Source organism: Saccopteryx leptura, chromosome 4 (assembly GCF_036850995.1).
Source record: "Saccopteryx leptura isolate mSacLep1 chromosome 4, mSacLep1_pri_phased_curated, whole genome shotgun sequence".
NCBI classification, from domain to species: Eukaryota; Metazoa; Chordata; class Mammalia; order Chiroptera; family Emballonuridae; genus Saccopteryx; species Saccopteryx leptura.
In genome coordinates this window covers 214,553,851-214,571,662 of record NC_089506.1, presented here as the reverse complement: position 1 = coordinate 214,571,662, position 17,812 = coordinate 214,553,851, and the positions used below count along the sequence as shown (strand labels likewise).

The 17,812-nt window shown below is 59.7% G+C and overlaps 3 protein-coding genes across 3 annotated transcripts in view; 2 read left to right on the top strand and 1 right to left on the bottom strand.

Moving 5' to 3' along the window:
• Positions 1-17,812, top strand: part of LOC136403804 (tryptase beta-2-like) — a 285,803-nt gene that overhangs the window by 137,785 nt on the left and 130,206 nt on the right. The gene's annotated exons all lie outside the window — the stretch shown is intronic.
• Positions 1,922-9,892, top strand: SSTR5 (somatostatin receptor 5). The gene is made up of 2 exons (XM_066380005.1): positions 1,922-1,975; positions 7,319-9,892. Exon 2 carries the CDS (start codon positions 7,346-7,348, stop codon positions 8,441-8,443), a length of 1,098 nt encoding a protein of 365 aa, XP_066236102.1. The 5' UTR covers positions 1,922-1,975; positions 7,319-7,345; the 3' UTR covers positions 8,444-9,892.
• Positions 15,769-17,213, bottom strand: C1QTNF8 (C1q and TNF related 8). The gene is made up of 2 exons (XM_066380004.1): positions 17,003-17,213; positions 15,769-16,319 (listed from the first exon to the last, which is right to left on the bottom strand). Exons 1-2 carry the CDS (start codon positions 17,205-17,207, stop codon positions 15,769-15,771), a joined length of 756 nt encoding a protein of 251 aa, XP_066236101.1. The 5' UTR covers positions 17,208-17,213.

The following is a 17,812-nucleotide window of genomic DNA, read 5'->3' as shown; positions in this document are numbered from 1 at the left end:
TCCCTGGCCTTCCCATCCCCATGGGTCTCTCTTCTTCATTACCCTTCTTCTCTCCACGCAGTATTTAGGACAAGCTAAAAGTACCTCCGTTAGAAACTCTTTTTGTTTTATCACCGTTCTCTGCCACTCCCAGAGCTCCTGGAATAGGCCTTGTCTGTTTAGTCCACAGCGGTGTCTGGACCATCAGTTCAGACTGGACTCCTAGCAACACCGGAAACTATGTGTCTGCCACCTAAACATATCCAGAGGGCTGTGTGAATCCGCTGGGTGTACAACAGGTCACATGCGTGTGCACACGCAGACCACCCTCCCAGTTGTCAGGTGACGCAGGACATAAAGCCTGGCCCTGGTGAGCCACCTCATCTTACATGGCTACCCACCAGGCCCAAAAGAACTCCGACACCAGCCCACAGGGACATCTGGACCTCAGCCTGGACTCTGCCTGCTTCAGCACAGTCCTGGGTAGCCAGGGCAGCTTGGCTACTATGGCCGCTGTTCTCGGCAGGACACCAGGAAAGACATCACCCTCTTCACGGTGGCCAAGCAGGCTCTCTGAAGGCCAGTGGGAATCCTTGCTGCAGAGAGGCTGGCCGGGGCTGCAGGGCAGGGCTGCAGTCCCAGGGGGTCTTTTCCGCTCTCTTGCTGGCCTCTGGCCTCACGTCCACAGGGGTAGGGACTGTACAACCTGCTTGGAGAGTTGAGGACAACAAGGAGAGGGCCTGGGTCGGGATGGGAGACACTTGGTGACTTATTGAGATTGGAGTTCTGAGTATGGCTGGAGAGAGTTTATTTTGCGCTTCAGGGAGCGGACCAGCCTCCCTACATGGAGCTGGCATGAGAAAAAGCCCTCACCTCCAGGCTGGCCTCCTTGGTTCTCTAAGAGTTTTTTCTCAATTGTAGAAAATTCTCCTTGTTGAAAATGTGACATCTCGGAAGAGCATGAAGAAGATGAGAAGGCGGTCTAAGTCAACGGCCTCCCCTGAGAGACCGGCCAGTGCTCCACACACCAGACCGGCCAGTGCTCCACACACCAGGTCGCTGCGGCTCTGACCCCACCTGTCAACACCCAACTTATGGGTTCCACATCCCTTGGAAGTCCTCGTGCTGGGGGGGTCCTGGGAGCGCCTCATTTCATTCAAACAGCAGCTGATCTCTGTGGGAAGGGGGGATACGTCAGGGGTGAGGCTGCTGGATGCCCACCCAGCCCTGCCTGGAGCAGCCAGAGGAAGTCTCTGGCTCTCAGAATGGGATTCCCAGCAGAAGCTGCATCAGTATAACCTGAAACTTGTCAAAGATGCACATTCTCTGCTGCTGCCCTGGAGTGAGTGACCTTGGGTGTGAGACCTGGCGTCTGTGTTTTCACGTCCTGACTGTGATGCTTGCTCTAGGGAGGCCCCCAGAGCATCCTGGGAGGCCCCGAACCACCAACCACCAGCCCCCTCAGCTGTGGTCCTGATCCCCACCCCTGGAACACCCCCACACCACCATCAGACCATTTCTCCCTGAGGGAGGACCCCTCCTCAACCCTGGACTTTCAGAACGGTGCGTTTAGGACTCCCGCCCGCCCCTGCTTCAGGCAGGACCTCTGCCTTGTCCTCCAGCTCTGATTTGAGCCAGAGCTGACAGAGGGAATAAGGTGAGGGCACCCTGTCTTCCTAGTCACTGCCCAAGGGATAAGGACTGAAGACAAACAAGTGAAGGCTTGGGGAAGGGGAACGGACAGATGGACGAAGAGAGGGAGAGGCTGCTGAGCTTGGGGTTACAGAGCTTAGTGCCTGCCCTCTGCTCTTCCCCCTCCGCCCCCTCTCATGCTCCGCCCCCGCACCTAGCCCGCCACCCCCACAACCTCCCTGCTTGCTGGCCCCGCGGCAGCCTGCCCCGCCTCCCTGCTGGCGCCCCAAGCCCTGAGCCAGAGCTCACAGCAGCCAGCACGGGCTCCAGCTCCCGCTGCCAGAGGCCAGAGGGCACCTCGCTGGTGAGTGCGCACCCCTGCCTCCTCTCTGCCCGACTCCCGCATCCCTGCCCGCGCCCCGGTGTGGGGGCTCTGGGGGCAGGGTGCCTGCACAGATCAGTTATCCTTTCTGGGGGGGGTCTCACCACCCTGTGATCCCGCCCCCTCCCCCACTTCTTGTGCTCACCTGGTCCCCCAGGCACCCCTGTACACCCCCAGGGTTCAGTTACTGTAGCCCTGGGTCCCTCCTCTCCCCTTCCCTTCCAGTCTCAAGAGCTCCGTCCCCACCCACTTCCTTACTCTCCACTCCTTGCTGTCCGCTGCTGTCTGCTGTCCCCTGGCCTTGGACCCGATGTGTCAGTGTCAGGGCAGAGGGCTCCAGGCGGGCAGACTGCCCACCGAACCTCTCCCTGCCTGACCTCCCCTGGGCACGCAGCGGGGCTCTCCCTGGGGCTGACAGAGGGTGGGTCGGCATGGCTGGGGAGGGTTTACTTCATTAAGGCTGTGGCTCAGGGGTGGGTGCAGAGCCGAACACAGAAGGAGCAGGAGCCCCTGCTGGGGTGGGGGGGCACCACCGGGTCACAGTGGGGTCTGCTACGCTGCCCAGAGGAGGCAGCCTCGGTGGGAAGGTTGCGGGCAAGCAGGTACTTCACCCTGGACTGGGGAGGAGATGGGGGCTGACCCAGCCCTGCCGGTGGAAATGGAGTGCCCAGCGCCTCTCCAAGGTGGCATGGCACCTGTGCTCTGGAGCCCTCTTGCCCCTCCCCGGAAGGGAGCGCACACTCTGGAAGTTCACCTGTGTGCTGTCTCTCCACCCAGGGACCAGGTGGACCCTCACCTATCCACCTGGCCGGCCCACTGTCCCTGACCTGCCCTCCAGCCTGGAGTCCTCAGCAAGGGTGAGAGCCAGGAGCTCGTGCTGCCCAAAGTTTGAGACAGTTCTCACTGCAGCTCAGCCTCTTCTGAAGAGAACAGGTTCCTGGGGACAGCCGGCCACTGGGGGGAAGCACTGGGAATCTTCCAGGCAGAAGTTGGTGAATAGCACCAATGACGATGACCTACCATTGGTTCCTGGTGAAATAATGACCTGGGTTTCCGATAAAGTATGCTGGAGACCGCTTGCAGTCCGGGAAGCATCTGCTGGGAGCGCAGGGCAGGGCGCCCTGTTGGTGCACCCCAAACCCAGCCATGCCCACCTCTGTGCCCCTGCCATGAGGAAGGGATCTGGGGCCCGATGATAGGCTCTCTGAGGACAGATGGAGCCTATCTGGGGAGGGCAGAAGGGTGGTTGCCACTGGCTGCCCTCCCTGGGGGAGACAGAGGGCCACCAGCCTGCTGTCTACACAAGATGAAATGCAGGTCAGAAAGCACGTCCTGGAGAAGGGAGGCCTGGCTTGGGGGCCCTCAGATGGTGTGGGGGGCCTGTCATCTTAGTCAAGATGTCACCACATTCGCCCATGGAGGCAGCAACTATAGATCTGCTGCCTCCCAAGTGGGGTGCAGACTCTGAGGCAGAATGTGGTGGTTCCCACAGCCTCCCCCCACTGCAGCTGCCCTGGTGGGGGACACAGCTCTCTCCTGCTGACCGTGTGACTGGCTGGCCTGGAGGGCGCTGGAGAGGAGCAGGCTGGCCGTCACTCAGGCATGCGCCACTTAAACACTGAGGCCTGTCTCTGGCCCCAGGCCCCTGGGAAGGCTCTGCCCCCTTCTCCCTGGAGTCCTGGGCAGGTACCTTTCCTGACCTTGGGAAGGAGAGGGCGGGCCATGTGGGTCAGGAGAACGGCAGCAGTCATGGGGAACCCACTGCATGCCAGCCGCTGCAGGCAGCATCCTGCACACCTGAGTTTGTTCACTGTTTGGAGAGACTGCATTTATAGGGGTCACCTATTACATGAAGCCCACCAGGACTCAGAGAATTGGCATGGCTAACCCAATATCACGTGGTCAGTATGTGTGGGTATACATCAGTGGGTGGGCAGTCCCTTTCTGGCGGGAGCTCTTAGCCCCCAGCATTGGCTCCTGGGCAGCTCCACAGCTCCCTGCCCCCCACCTATTGCATCTTTCACCCGCAGGGGAACAGGCCCCAGAGACCATTTTTCCCGTGAGTGTGTAATTTCTGTGACTAAGATTGCCACTTCTGAATAATGGCTCTTTTGGAATTATGTTCCAAGAGGCAGGCGCAGTAATAGTGACCTAATTTTGTTCTGCACTGCTCTTAAGTCTAACTTGGGAGGTGGGGGTTTGAGAGGGTGGCGGAGATGGGTGGCCTGGCAGTCTGCTCTGCTCACTCTGGGGTCTGGGCAGCCTGGGCACCTGGCAACAGCCTCAGAGAAGCCCCGAGCCGTTGAAGGCCTTGTGAAGACAAGGCGTGTTACTGGTTTAGAATCAAAGGGGCATTCGGCCATAGCATGCCTGGAAACCCAGACCCTGGAAGTATGTGAGCCCCCCTCCCCCCCACTATGGGTTCCATCTGCCCACCGTGCCCCCTTTGGTCCCACGCAGAATGGGCTGAAAGCCCTTTTGGTATTTCTTTGAAATGTGAAGAGGAGCCCCTTTGCGTCAGGCGTGGGCAGCCAAGATCAGCAGGCCCACAGCCCTCTTGTGGAGTCAGCCTGGAGGCGGCCCTTCTCCTGGAGTCCAAGAGACCCTCCTCTCAGATGGGCACAACCTGGGGAAGTGTGGGCTCTCCCCACCTGACAACAGCCCTTCTGACCAAGGGCTCGGAGCGCTGCCCACGGGACCCTTTGTCCTGAAAGGCAGTTGCCCTCAAATATCATTCTTTGGCCTTTATTGAATAGACTTTTTGTCACATGCCTCACACCAGGTCACAGCAAACAGCAAGGGATGCTCAGCACCAGGAGCAGCAAATCTGGCAAACACAGAAAATGTCTCTTTCCCCTCCCAGTGAGGCACTCAGGTGACAGAGCTTTCTTCTCCCAACGACACCGGTGGCTCCTGTAGCAACCGGGCTGTCCTGGTCCTCACTCCTCGTGGCTTTCCGCTTGTCCTACCCCCCCCAACACACACATACACACACACACACACACACACACACACACACTGGCATTCTTTGGGATTTTCTCCATCTCCTTGATGTCTTGTAGGTCGACTCTGATGCTATTTCATATTTACTTTATTCTGTTCGGGACAGGTTTGTGCTTTCGAGCAGGACTCTTGTCTTTGGTCAGTTCCCCAGGCGCCCGGCCATCCTCTCTGAATAACGAGGTCTGTGCCCCTCCCGGTGCTCGGAGCCCTCCGCAGCCTCCTCCTCTCTGTACCACGCGCTGAGAAGCTCCCTCAGCGCCTCTTCCAATTCCCTGATGCTCTCTTCAACTGTATCCAGGCTGGAGAGGTTCTTTTCTTTTCCAAATGATGATGATTTTTCGCACCCAAGAGCTATAATTTTCAAAAATATACACTTGTTCATTTACTTCTTAAATAGGAGCCAGATTTATTTTAAAGTATTTTCATCCATGCCTGATTGAGGATCCTCACCATAGTGAACATATCTTGGATGTGCTTGTTAAGTCATAATATTATAAATGCATCTGAAATGCATCTGTCGGGGCCAACCTCCGGTTTTTTTAGATTCTAGGTCAAGCTTCCTTGCATTGATTAGCCAAGTGAACTTGGAGATTCTGGTGTGTTGCCCACAAAGGCAGAGGGTTTCTTTCTGTCATTGTCGATATTGTTTGTTCTGCAACTCGCTCTCCCATCCCACCACTTATCCACCAGATTTCAGTTGTCCCCCCCACAACTCAGGACCGGAAGCTGCTGGGGGCATCCTCTGTTCTAAGATGACTCAGGGGCACTTTGGGTCAGCCAAGCAGGGCTCTAGGGGGCCACAGAGCCTGAATAACCTTGGCTGGGTCATCATGGTCCTTTCCGGCCCCTTGTGGAACCTTGTCTGAGTTCCCCTCTGCTGGCCCCCCATCTCCTGGGGCCCTGAGACATCAGCCACACCTGTGTTCCCTCTCTCCACTCCCTCCTGTCAGTGGAGGTGTTTATTTTGTTTTGAGCATCGCCATTTTTCGAACTATTTCAAACATACAGAAAAGTACAAAAACTCTATATAACAAATGCATGCGCGCCCATCATCTTGAATGGCAGATGTTAATGTTTTCCGGGTGTGGCCTCAGTCAGCTCTCTATAAAACCCCGTGCACACAGCTGAAGTCTTTTCTTCTACCCGCTCTCCCCAAAGTGCCCCCTTCCACACTCTCTCTCCCGGTGTCCGCTCTCTGTCCCCTCCTGCACACACGTGTGTGCGCGCACACACACACACACATTCCCTTCCGGGCTGCTGCACGGACTGTAATTAGCTGCAATTACTCTGTCCATTCTGTGTTCCCTTATTTACAACGTGTGCGAGGGTCCATTCTGCCTGTTCCAACATCACGCCCTCTGCCTGAGGCTACAGAGATGCTGCCATTGCCGTGGAGGTGAAGGACCCCACCACAGAGCACGTGGGGTGTGCCCCTCACAGCTGCGATGACAGCACATTGGGCAGCGGTTGCTCAGTTCATTTCCTTGACCCAGTAACATCCGCGCTGCTGTGAGTGGGCTGTCTGGCAGCGGTGGGGAACAGGGACACCAAGTCTTCTCGGACCACGTGGCTGGGGCTCTGCTGGGGTGATACAGATGCCACCTACCAGGAGACAGTGTTCCTGGGAGCCAGGTTGACATTGCCTGGCAGTCAACCTGGCTCCCAGTTGACTGAGGTCTGCAGCCTGAGGTCTGGTTCCCTGGCCACATGAAAGGGTTGGCACCTTCCTGATGGCCACAGGAGCTGCCCAGAGACCGGCTTTGGGGTCACCCAGGAGAGCGGGGCCTGGTGGGCACTGCCGCATTTCCAGTTCTCAACAGTTGGGTGTGAGGGACTTGCCATGCCCAGCCAATGTCTTGGCCTGCTAATTCCTGCCCCCGTCCCTGGGGAGGGTCCCTGGGGGTCCCTGAGGAGGTGACACCTGCCACACTCAGCCCCTTACCTATGAGGAGGTAGTGGTGATGCGGCAGGGACATGGCGCTGGCCTCTGATGCGAGGGTGGCTCTGGCCGGTCGAGGACCATCCCCGGGAGGTGGGAGTTGTAGGGATGGTCAGGTCTCCACAAGACCTTCAATATCGGTAGACGACATGTCAATGTCTCGACTCGCAGCAGCTGTTCCCCTGCTCCTTCCTCTCCGGGCTTGTTTTCCAAACAATTTGCTTAATGTGATGCCCAGCCAAGTTGAACATGAGTAATCGTGTTTACCTTACGAAGTGGGGTAATCCTGCACCTTCTGGGACAGGCAGGGCCCGGGTGGGGGGGGGGGAGGAAGTACCTGGCTGTGCAATTCACCGGCGGCATCCTCCCTTCTTCCCTTACAGAGAGGACAGTCCCTGACCTCGGTGGCAATGGAGCCTCTGTTCCCCACCTCCAGACCAGCCAGCTGGAATACCTCCTCAGCAGCCACCAGCGGAGATGGCGAGAACGGGACGCTGGCAGGGCCGGCGCCCTCGCCAGGGGCCCGAGCGGTGGTGGTGCCGGTGCTCTACCTGCTGGTGTGTGCCGTGGGGCTGGGCGGCAACTTGCTGGTCATCTATGTGGTGTTGCGCCACGCCAAGATGAAGACCGTCACCAACATCTACATCCTCAACCTGGCGGTGGCCGACGTCCTCCTCATGCTGGGGCTGCCCTTCCTCGCCACACAGAACGCCGTCTCCTACTGGCCCTTCGGCCCTGTGCTGTGCCGCCTGGTGATGACCCTGGACGGCATCAACCAGTTCACCAGCATCTTCTGCCTGACGGTCATGAGCGTGGACCGCTACCTGGCCGTGGTCCACCCCATTCGCTCCACCCGGTGGCGCCGCCCGCGGGTGGCCAAGCTGGCCAGCGCCGCGGTCTGGGCCTTCTCGCTGCTCATGTCTCTGCCCCTGGTGGTCTTCGCGGACATCCAGGAGGGCTGGGACACCTGCAATCTCAGCTGGCCAGAGCCCGTGGGCCTGTGGGGCGCCATCTTCATCATCTACACATCCGTTCTGGGCTTCTTTGGGCCACTGCTGGTCATCTGCCTGTGCTACCTGCTCATCGTGGTGAAGGTGAAGGCATCGGGCGTGCGTGTGGGTTCCACGCGGCGACGCTCGGAGCGCAAGGTGACGCGCATGGTGGTGGTGGTGGTGCTGGTGTTCGTGGGCTGCTGGCTCCCCTTCTTCATCATCAACATCGTCAACCTGGCCATCGTCCTGCCTGAGGAGCCCGCGGCCGCCGGTGCCTACTTCTTCGTGGTCATCCTGTCCTATGCCAACAGCTGTGCCAATCCTGTGCTCTATGGCTTCCTCTCTGACAACTTCCGCCAGAGCTTCCGAAAGGTTCTGTGCTTCCGAAAGGGCTATGGCACTGAGGACGTGGATGCCACAGAGCCACGGCCAGACAAGAGCAGCCAGCTACAGCAGGCCACACTGGCCGCACGCAGCTCAGAGGCCAATGGGCTCATGCAGACCAGTAGGTTGTGAGGGCCGCCGGTGAGTGGCACCTGGCAGCCCCTGTCCCCGCCTGGTCTGGATGTCCCGCTGGGCCAAGCCCTTCCCTGAGGTTCGGGGACCTGCTGAGGTGCTCCCCAGCAGCATGGATGCTCTCTGTGGTGTGCGGGCAGCTGTCGAGGTGGGGCTGTGGGTGGTCCTGCGGTGACAGCTGCCTCCTCCACCTCTGTCCTTGGTGTGTAGCCCGGGGTTCCAAGTCTTGGGAGTGGGGGAGTGGGAGAGGATCAGAGGTCCCAGGCAATGGTTAGAGCAGATCGAACTTCCAGTACTGCCCCAGCCTGTGTCAGCCTCCCAGATCAGGGGAGTGGCCATTAACGTGAGCTGGTCACTGCCCACCCAGCATCCACCCCCTTGTCACATGTGCCCTTCCTCAGGTCAACCCTATATCACCTACCTAGTCAGCGTCAAGTGCCACACTATGAAATTAAAGACTCCGACTGTGCTGGGCTCTGGTCTGTGCCCCTGGCTCCTGGCACCTGGGAGCTTCTTGACTTTGGACGGCGAGAGGTGTGAGGAACAGAAGCTGCAGACAACCCCGGGGCAGTGAGATTGGGTGGTGGAAGCCGGAGGAGACTCCAGCCGCTGACTTGCCCCTGCTGCTATTTCTCCCTTCCTGCTGGCCACAGTCCCCTGGCGGGGGAAGGCGGGGACACGAGGGATGTGGCTCCGGGTTCCATGGTGGGAGTGGGTGGGGAAGGCGACGAAGGCAGAGGGAGAACCAGGAACTGAGTTTGGGGTGGAGAGTCAGCCCCCTGGTTTCGGGTGGGTGGGTAGGTGGCAGCCCAGGGATCTAGCAGGGCTCAGTGCAGAGGGCCTGGGACGCTGCAAGAGGCTGTCCTAGGCAAGGGCAGGTGAGGGCATGGGAACCTACAGCTATCTCTTCTCCTGTGAGCAGGGGCTTTGGGCTGGAAAGGGAGGGGACGAACGCAGAAGAGGAGAAACATCCAGACAGCAGTGGGGGCGGGGAGGAGGCCTCTCAGTGCAAATAGCAGCCGGTGTGGAAAGGCTGTGTGGGTAGATACAAATGCCAGCAAATGCCAGGCCCCTGGGGAATTCTGCACCCCCCCAAACTAGAGCGGTCCCATCCACCCTCCAGAAATGCCACCAACTCCCACCATCCCAGGTCCACAACCTGGTCCCAGAGAAGATGCCTTCCTGAGACATGCTGAGGTCCTGGGTGCCTGGGCCTCTATCCCAGGGAGGAAGGACAAGGACCTGCGTACGGGGACCACCCACAGACCGCCTGCCTGGGAAAGCCACCTCACTTGAGTTTCCTCTGTCAGCCCGGAGCAGGACACCAACTCTTAGGAGGGCCAGGGGAGCCATGCTGGGCAGGGGAAGGGCCAGTCCGTGCTGCCTGGACCCGGACCCCCGACAGAGGCCAAGCCCTGGAAACACAGTGGTGCAATGAGAGCACTAGTGTTTGACAACCACTCTCCTGAATAAATCAGAGAATAAATGTTTGACTCTTTCCCAAAGCAAATATTGTCCCTGAAGCCGAGAAGCCGGTGCAAATCAGAGCACGTGGATAGGAAGAGGTGGGATGGGGGTGGGCAAATGCCCAGCTCAAAGTGACCAGTGGGCACTTAGATGAAAACATAGTGGAAGGTGTAAACAGTAAGGGTTAAAAGAGTTGTGGGCATTTGCCTTGGGGCTGGGCAGGGGCAGCCCCTCTCGCTTCCTGGGAGGGGCGGGATCTGGATTTGGCCTGCAGATGGGGGATAGGGGTCAGCTCCTTCTGTGGCTGGTGGGTAGGGGGAATGGGAGGCTTGTCTGGGGCCCCTGTCCTTGGGCACGTGGGGACCTGGCTGCCTCAAGGGACCCAGGTCGAGTCTCTGCCACTCCTGGGCTCAGTTCCAGGGAGCAGGGGTAGCTCCTCCTGAGGGCTCCACAGAGCTGGGGTTTGGAGTCACTGGGAGCTGGTGGCCTCACCCGTCCCAGGGACCAGCACCTCGGGGAGCAGTGGGTACCCCAGGAGAAACTGAGGCTGGCCCAACCTGCTGTCCCCACCCCGCGGTCAGGCCTCCCTTAGATCAGAATGACTTTGGGAGTGAGCAGATGGCTCGGAAATCTCTGCCCAGATCAATTTCTCCCAATTGATTCAATTGCACGAGCTCCCCCCCCCCAGGGCCATGCCAGCTGAGTGTACCCGTGTCAGAAATAGAGACGGCGGCAGCACCCTGATCTGTTCCTGCTTGAGCAGGGTGTGAGTGCATATGATTGTGTGCCTGTAGGTTGTGTGTGTGTGTGTGTGTGTGTGTGTGTGTGTGTGCGCGCGCGCATGCGTGTGCCTGGGACCTGATGGACCCCGTGGGTGGAGGAGCCTGTGAGGTGTTCCAGGGGGTTCTGGGCAGCCTGTGGACCCCAAGTCCGGGTTGGAGCTGGGAAGAGGCTTGGCCAGTGTGGACAGTCCCTGATGCCTGGGCAAGGGTGGGCCACTGAGCAGGAGAAAATAAGGACCTCTCCTGGGGCCTGTCAGGGGCAGAGTAGAAGTGTCCCAGGGGGAGCGTGAGCCCTGGGAGCCAGTGGACCTGGCACAATGTGCCTAGGGACGCAGCCCGACCTGCCCACTGCTCTCCCACACCCAGCACAGCCTGGGCACAGCTGTGAGGGCCTCAGAGCCACTACACTGCTTGCAAGCCCTGGACCCAGCCCTGTATGGAGTGGGTGTTGCATGGGGCACATACCCTCTGGATAGGGTGACCTGTTTTATGGGCTTTCTCTCTGCATCGATGGGTTTTATTGGCCAATGGGCTCCAGTGGCTTCCACAGTGACCTTGCTCAGGAAATCCGGCCCCCGGGGGCAGGATGGGGCACAGAGGCAGAAGGGATCTGTTTGCCTGGCAGGGCTGGGCACAGGGTGGGAGTGTGGTGTAATTGCAGCATAGCCCCCACAGAGCAGGTGCTGTACCCCCACAATGAGGGGAACCAACGCCGGCCTGCTGGGGTTGCTTGAGGCTGGGCTCCTAGCCCAACCCCCACCAGCAGGAGCAATGTCAGGGCGCCCGGGTGGGGTCCAGAGGAGTGGTCAGGAAGACCCACCCTTCCTCAGGTGTCCTGGGCCAGGATGACAAGTGGAGGAAGGGGAGACATCAGGAAGGACCGCAGGAACCCAGGGCTGCAGAGACCTGGGGTGTCCTTTGTGGGCGCCGGAGTGCTGAACAATATGGAGATCTCTACCAGTCACTTATCAAGGCTCCTGCAGAACCAGGATTCCCAGGGCTGCAAGGAGCTGAGGACCTGAAGGGACAGCTAGATCGCTGACACCCTTCCTCCACCTTGGCCACCCCAAGTCCAATTCTGCCACCTCCCCTCCATTGAAGCCAAGGGCACTGTCTTGTCCTGTATAGACTGGCAGATGCCATCCTGGCTCCTGAGGGCTGGTCCAGCTATCGCTATTCTAAGGGGTGTTTGTTGAATGACTAACTGAGTGACATTGAATGATGGGGGCCCTGCCCAGATGAGGGCTTTACCTTGAAAGTACTGTGACTGCCCAGGAGCTTAAAGGGGGTCCCCCACCTTACCCCACCCTGTCCCGGGGCTCTCACCCAGCTCCTCCCTGTGCCAGGACCACCTTCTCCCCCGTATCTGGAGATGAGGTGGCCGCTATGCATTTGCCAGATTTGCCCTGATAGAGGTCTGAAGGCACCATCCGGGCCCCTGGATGGGTCCCCACGTTGGAGGCGGGACGGGGGCTCCACCTGCCAAACCTCCCTAGCCTGACCCAGCCTCAGGGGAAGGGCTGAGGCCTTTTCTCTGAGGATGACTTCCTTGACCTTTCACACACAAGCAGAGGCTGGCGCTAATGGGGTCTGGGTTTCTTTGGGGATCACGAGAACAGTACAGACACAGATAGAGGTGGTAACTGCACAGCATCGCGAAAGTGCAAAACGCCACTGACCTGTCCACTTAAAATGGTAAATTTTGCTATATGAATTTCACCTAAATTTTAAACATGGATGTTTTCTTGGCATCCCACTAAACGAATACACCCAATATGGAGAAATTGGTTCCCAGACAGGATCTCATCTCTCAGGAGAAGGTTGCAGTCCATTTTCCAGCTTTTTTTTTTTCATGGTGAATGCATGTTCATTCCTGGATACTACCAAGCCACACAGCAGGAGGCGGGGCGTGGTGTGGAGGGGCGGGGCTTTCCCCCCTCCCCCCCCCCCTTCTTGCTATTCTGATTAGGGTCAATTCCCCTTTTACCTCCTAAGTGTTCCGGGCAGCAGCAGGCCTCACAGATTATTTTGTCTATGGCCTCTTACCCAGGACCCCTTTGACCATTTGCAGAGAAGGTGACTTGACCTCATCCTGCTCCCCACCCCCGGGTCTCAGTCTTTTGTTGTTGTTGTGTGTTTGCTCATTTATTTCTTAGTAAGTAAACCTGGAGGTCTTGTGGGTGATGCAGGCACGGCCTTCTGGTCCTAGACTCCCGGGCGGTTTCCCAGCGTGTACTGAGGCTTTCAGTGGGGCCTTGGCTGCGCTCAGGGCAGGCCTCCACACTGGCCTCTGATTCTCCAAGGACATGGTGGCTTTGGCACTTGGAGGTTGTCGGATGCCCTTCTTGGCCTCCCCTGCTCTGCCCTCCTGAGTCAGCAGCTGGGAGCTCGAAGCTTGGCCTGGCAGTCCCAGCACCTACCTGTCTGGGCAGCTCTAACAGCTGTGAGGTTAAAAGGACGTGGAGTGGCTGCCAGGTGTGCAACCTTCCCTGGCCAGGGCACGGCCACTCCTAGCCTGGCACACCAGGCCCCACCGCTGCTGCTCTGGGGACCCCGACTGAGGCCCTCAGCCACAGGCCGGCTGGAAAGAAAACAGGCTTTGTTTGGAGCTGGCAGACAGGGGCTTCCCCCTTGGCCCCCTCTGGCCCCTCCTGGCCTGGCTGGCACAGGAGTCTGGTGTTCCTGGTCAGGGTGGGAGGGAAATCCAGGAGCTAGGAGGACTGAGTGAGGCCAGGGTCCTTCCAATCCCCTCACAGACCCCATTTCTGTCATTGCAGAACCTTCTCCACCACCTCGTCCTCCATTAGCACTCACTCCCGATGCGCCCACAGGTTGCCAAGCGCCCTGGATTTTTCCTGGTATTGCAGCCATAAAAGGACGCAGGCCAAAGGGCCAAAGTTCGGCCTGAGGCTCTGCCCACCTTAGTGTCCCAGGGACCCCTCCTGTCTCCTGTGGGACCACAGCTTCACCAGCTGAAACATTCTGCCCCTCGTCCTCAGCTATTAGGAACCCCCCTCCAATTTTGCTGCTCCCTGCTATGGACCATGGCGGGACCTGGTCCAGACCTGGGGTTTCCAGGATCAGGGTCCCCCTTGAGCCCTCTGAGGTGCTGAGTCTCAGGGCAGAGACACCTGCCTGTTCTGACCTCCTTGTCTGTAGCTTTTTCAAGGTAGGGTCCTGTTTTGTCTGAACCCGGGGCCCAGAGTAGGGAGCCTGGGCAGGATCTGGGGGTTTGAAGTCACAGCCCCACCCAGGCCTGCTTCTCTGTGGGCCTGGACGTGGGATAGGAGGGCTTCAAACCTGGGCCCAGTAGTTTCTGTCCTCCTCGCCTGGTGCTGACCTGTGATGGCAGCCTGTAAGGTCAGACCCTCACAGCTGTCGTGGACCAGGCCGCGAGCAGGCCATGAGTGGACACATGTGGCAGGACCGTGGTGTGCTGAGATGTGCCCACTGGCTCAGCAGGCTGCAGGCCTGGGCTTCCAGGTGGGCGGCTGGCAGAGAGCCCCTCCACTTGCAGGCAGGTCCTGCATGGACCGCAAAGGGGGAGCCCCCTCCTCCCGCTCACCCTCTGTCCAGGCCACACTTCGGAGGTCAGTCTAGAGCCCACGGAGCACCAGCTCCCGGGGCCACACACACTCGGGGGCCCTGCAGATCTCTGCCGGCCTCCATTTCTCCGCTGGTCTCGGCCTTTTGGACCGTGTATCCCCCCCTTGGCTCTCCACCACAAGGTTTCTAGACCAACCTCAGCTCGAGGATTGACCTTCCTGTGGCATAACTAAACTCCATGGTGGCAGGAGAGGGCCACCATGTTCCCAATGTGTCCCCACCCACGTGGCAGGCAGCCTGCTCCCGGTGCATCCGTGGGGGAGAGAGGCCTGGGGCTGCCAGCAGCCTCCTCCGACCACCTCCCACGCCCCAGCTGAGAGCCTCTGGACTCTCCTTTCATGGAGGCTCCGGCATCCCCCGCTCAGCCGGACACCCTGCAACCTCAGCCGCCTCTGCGTGGCCCCAGGTCTCAGCCAGCTCACGAGGCTCTAGTGATTCCAAACACTGCGCCTGCCGGAGCCCCGCAGGCCTCGCTGTCCCAGAATCCTTGCTCAGGAGGGGGCAGCCGTGGGAGGAGATGCCAGGGGAGGCCCCGCGGAGGAAGAGGCAGTGATGGGGTGGAAGTATTGGGCAGAAGGTTCTGGAATGGCCAGGGTACACATAGCAGGAAAGAAACAGACTTAGAGGGGACTTTCAGGGCGGGGGGATGGGGGGTGGGGGGGCAGCCGGATGTCTCCAACCTGTGGGGTAGATGAAGGCCTTCTGTGGAGCGAGCATGCTGAGCTCTACCTATGCCCACGCCGGCAGGACCTGGGTGTGGCCCGCTGACCGCTCCGTCCGCTGCTGGCCCCGACGTTAGCCACATCTAAGTGTGCGGTGTGGGGCTCCCCGGGGCTTCCACAGGCTCTGGTGCACACCGAAATATGGTTGTCCTCCACCACCCAGCTCGTTCCAGACAAAAGAGGGGATGCCAGGAACCCCAGAAGATGAGCCCACCCGAGCTGGACAGCGTGTCCACCCTAGGGCCTTACTCTCATCCACACACGGTTTGCCACCACCTAACATTCGTGGAATTCAGCATGTGTCCTGCTAGAACCTGCTAGAATCGCCTCCAAGAGGGCTAGCGCCAGCGTTTTCCCCCTGGGCTCCCCGCGGTCCAGCCGGCACCCAGTAGGTGCTCTGCAAATGTCTCCAAAACAGTTGTGCTGAGCAGCCCTTTTATAAGCAAAATGATCGCTTGGCCAGGAGGCAGACTCCTGCTAGGAGAGCTGCCCCACCCACGAGGCTACATGCCCGTGCCCACGCCCACAGTCTCCATCTCGAGTTTCTTGGTGTAGCCCTCCCCACCAGGCCAGGCCCCCAGGGTCGGTCTTGCTCCTGCCACGCCCCTCAGCTCGCTGTCTGCACACAACCGGTGTCCGGGCACCACACACGGTGCTCAAAGCCCACCGCATCGGTCTGCGCTGTGAAGGCGAGGTCAGGCTAGGGGCGCCGGGGGAGTAAGCGCCGCGTGTGGGCCTCTCTGAGCAGCTAGAGCTCAGTGGCAGGCTTGACCAGGTGGCCACTGAAGGTGATGTAGAGGTCCCCGCGCTCGCCGTGGATGGCGTTGTCTCTGTCGCGCTGAAACATGCGCACCCAGACGGTGTCGCCGGCAGCCAGTGGCAGCAGCAGGCTCTGTGTCTGCATGACGCTGCGCTCGCTGGGCTGCGCGTACAGCACGGCGGTGGCCCGCTGGTTGCACATGATGTGCAGGTAGGTCTCCTTGTAATTCCAGGTGTGCACGGTGAGGCTCAGGAAGTACACACCCGGCACAGGGCAAAGGAAATGGCCGGACGCCAGGTGGAAGGCACCATCCAGGTTCACCAGCTCCGTGTCAAAGGGCACAGCCTGGACGGCGTCCGCACTGCGCAGCCCCTCGCGCCGGCCCACTGAGAAGGCCGCGTAGGCACGCTGGTATGGGGTGCCTGGCAGCCCCACTTGTCCCTTCTGGCCCTTGTGGCCCTTAGGGCCCCGGGAGCCTGGTGGACCCTCGCTCCCTCTCCTACCGAAGCGACCTCTGACCCCTGTCTCCCCCTTCTCACCTGCAGGGGAGAGAGCAGAAGTCTGTCAAGGCTTGGGATCCACTGGCTGGCCTTGGGGCCTCGGGAGTGGCCTTAACCCATCTCCTCATCGGTAAAGTGGGTGCTTACAAAGCGGTGGCTATTCTGGGGGCCTATGCAGATGATCAAGTGGGGACAGTAGGAATGACAGAGGTCCAGGCAGCTGCCAAAGGAAAGGTCTGAACTGAGCTTTGAAAGACAAGAGGGCTGGAAAGTTGACACTCAAGTTCAACTTTCTTGTGGCCGGCTGTCCAGCCCCAGGAGGGTGCCCTCTTGAGCTTAGCCTCTCTTGCCTTCTCCCGAGGGGGACCCAGCCCCCCTCCCCTCCTTCCCGCGGGGCCCGGGCCGGGAAGGGCTGGTGCAGGTGGGTGAGCAGATGGAAGGGGGCCTCAGGTCTCCCTCTCTTCACAGCCTCTCCAGGCCACCTTGCTTCCCACTTGAGGAGACTGGGGGGGGGGGGTGCTGAGGACCTTTACAAGGCTGTCAAAAGCAAGAGCCACTGCTCACTATCCCCCCCCCCCAGGCCCCGGATGCCTTCCCAGAGTCACTCTGCTAAATCAGGGCCTCAGAGCTGCGCCCCATTCTCCTGCTCCTTCTTCCCACACCCCTCAGTGTGCTGTCCCTGCGCAGGGAACAGGGTGGGGCCACCTCTCCCTGACACTCACCTTTGAGGATTGAGATGTCGATGATGGGCCGCACATGGGGCAGCTGCACCCACCTCTCCCCATGACTCTTAGGGGTGTATGAGCCGGAGAAAGCTGGGGGCCAGGCCGGACGGCAGCAGTGCACACATGGTTGCTGAGGCAGTTCCAGGCTGGGCCAGGACCCTGCAGGCAGTGCCAGGAGGAACAGGAGGGCAGGGGCTGCCATCTGGGCCAGAGCCTAGGAGACAGGGAGAGCAGAGGGCGTCTTAGAAGAAAGATGCCCTGCTGAGCCCCCAGACCACACAGCAGCGGGCTGTGCCCCTTGTCTGGGGAGCTGGCAGATGGGACCTGTGTGGGGTACACAGTTTGGGGCCCTTGAGGTGCCGCAGCGAGCAGGATCAGAGCTTCATCTTGCACCAGACAGAAGTCCGGCATACCTTTCCCAGATTCTAAGCCTCCCGCTCCTGACAGACATCACTAATGGATCCCCACACTTTTTCACCCAGACCTAGATGTGACCTCAGAACCCTCCTTAACACAACACCACCAGAGCCACCACCAATCTGAGGGGCCTGCCCAGGGGACAACTCCCACCTGCTTTTCCAGAGCCCCTAGCAAAGTGGCCCAGGCAGCTCCATCCAGTCTGGACTAATATTTCCAGGCTCTGTCTCAAGGGCTGCTCCTTCCATATGCCCCCACCCCTCCCAGGGCCTTAACTCTGGGCTGTAGCAAGCTTCTAACTGCCTGAAGTCAGGGAGTCCTGGTCCCCAAAGCCCCCATGGCTGAGGTCCCTGCAGCTGCGGAGGCAGCAGGAACTGCCATGGTGGAGGA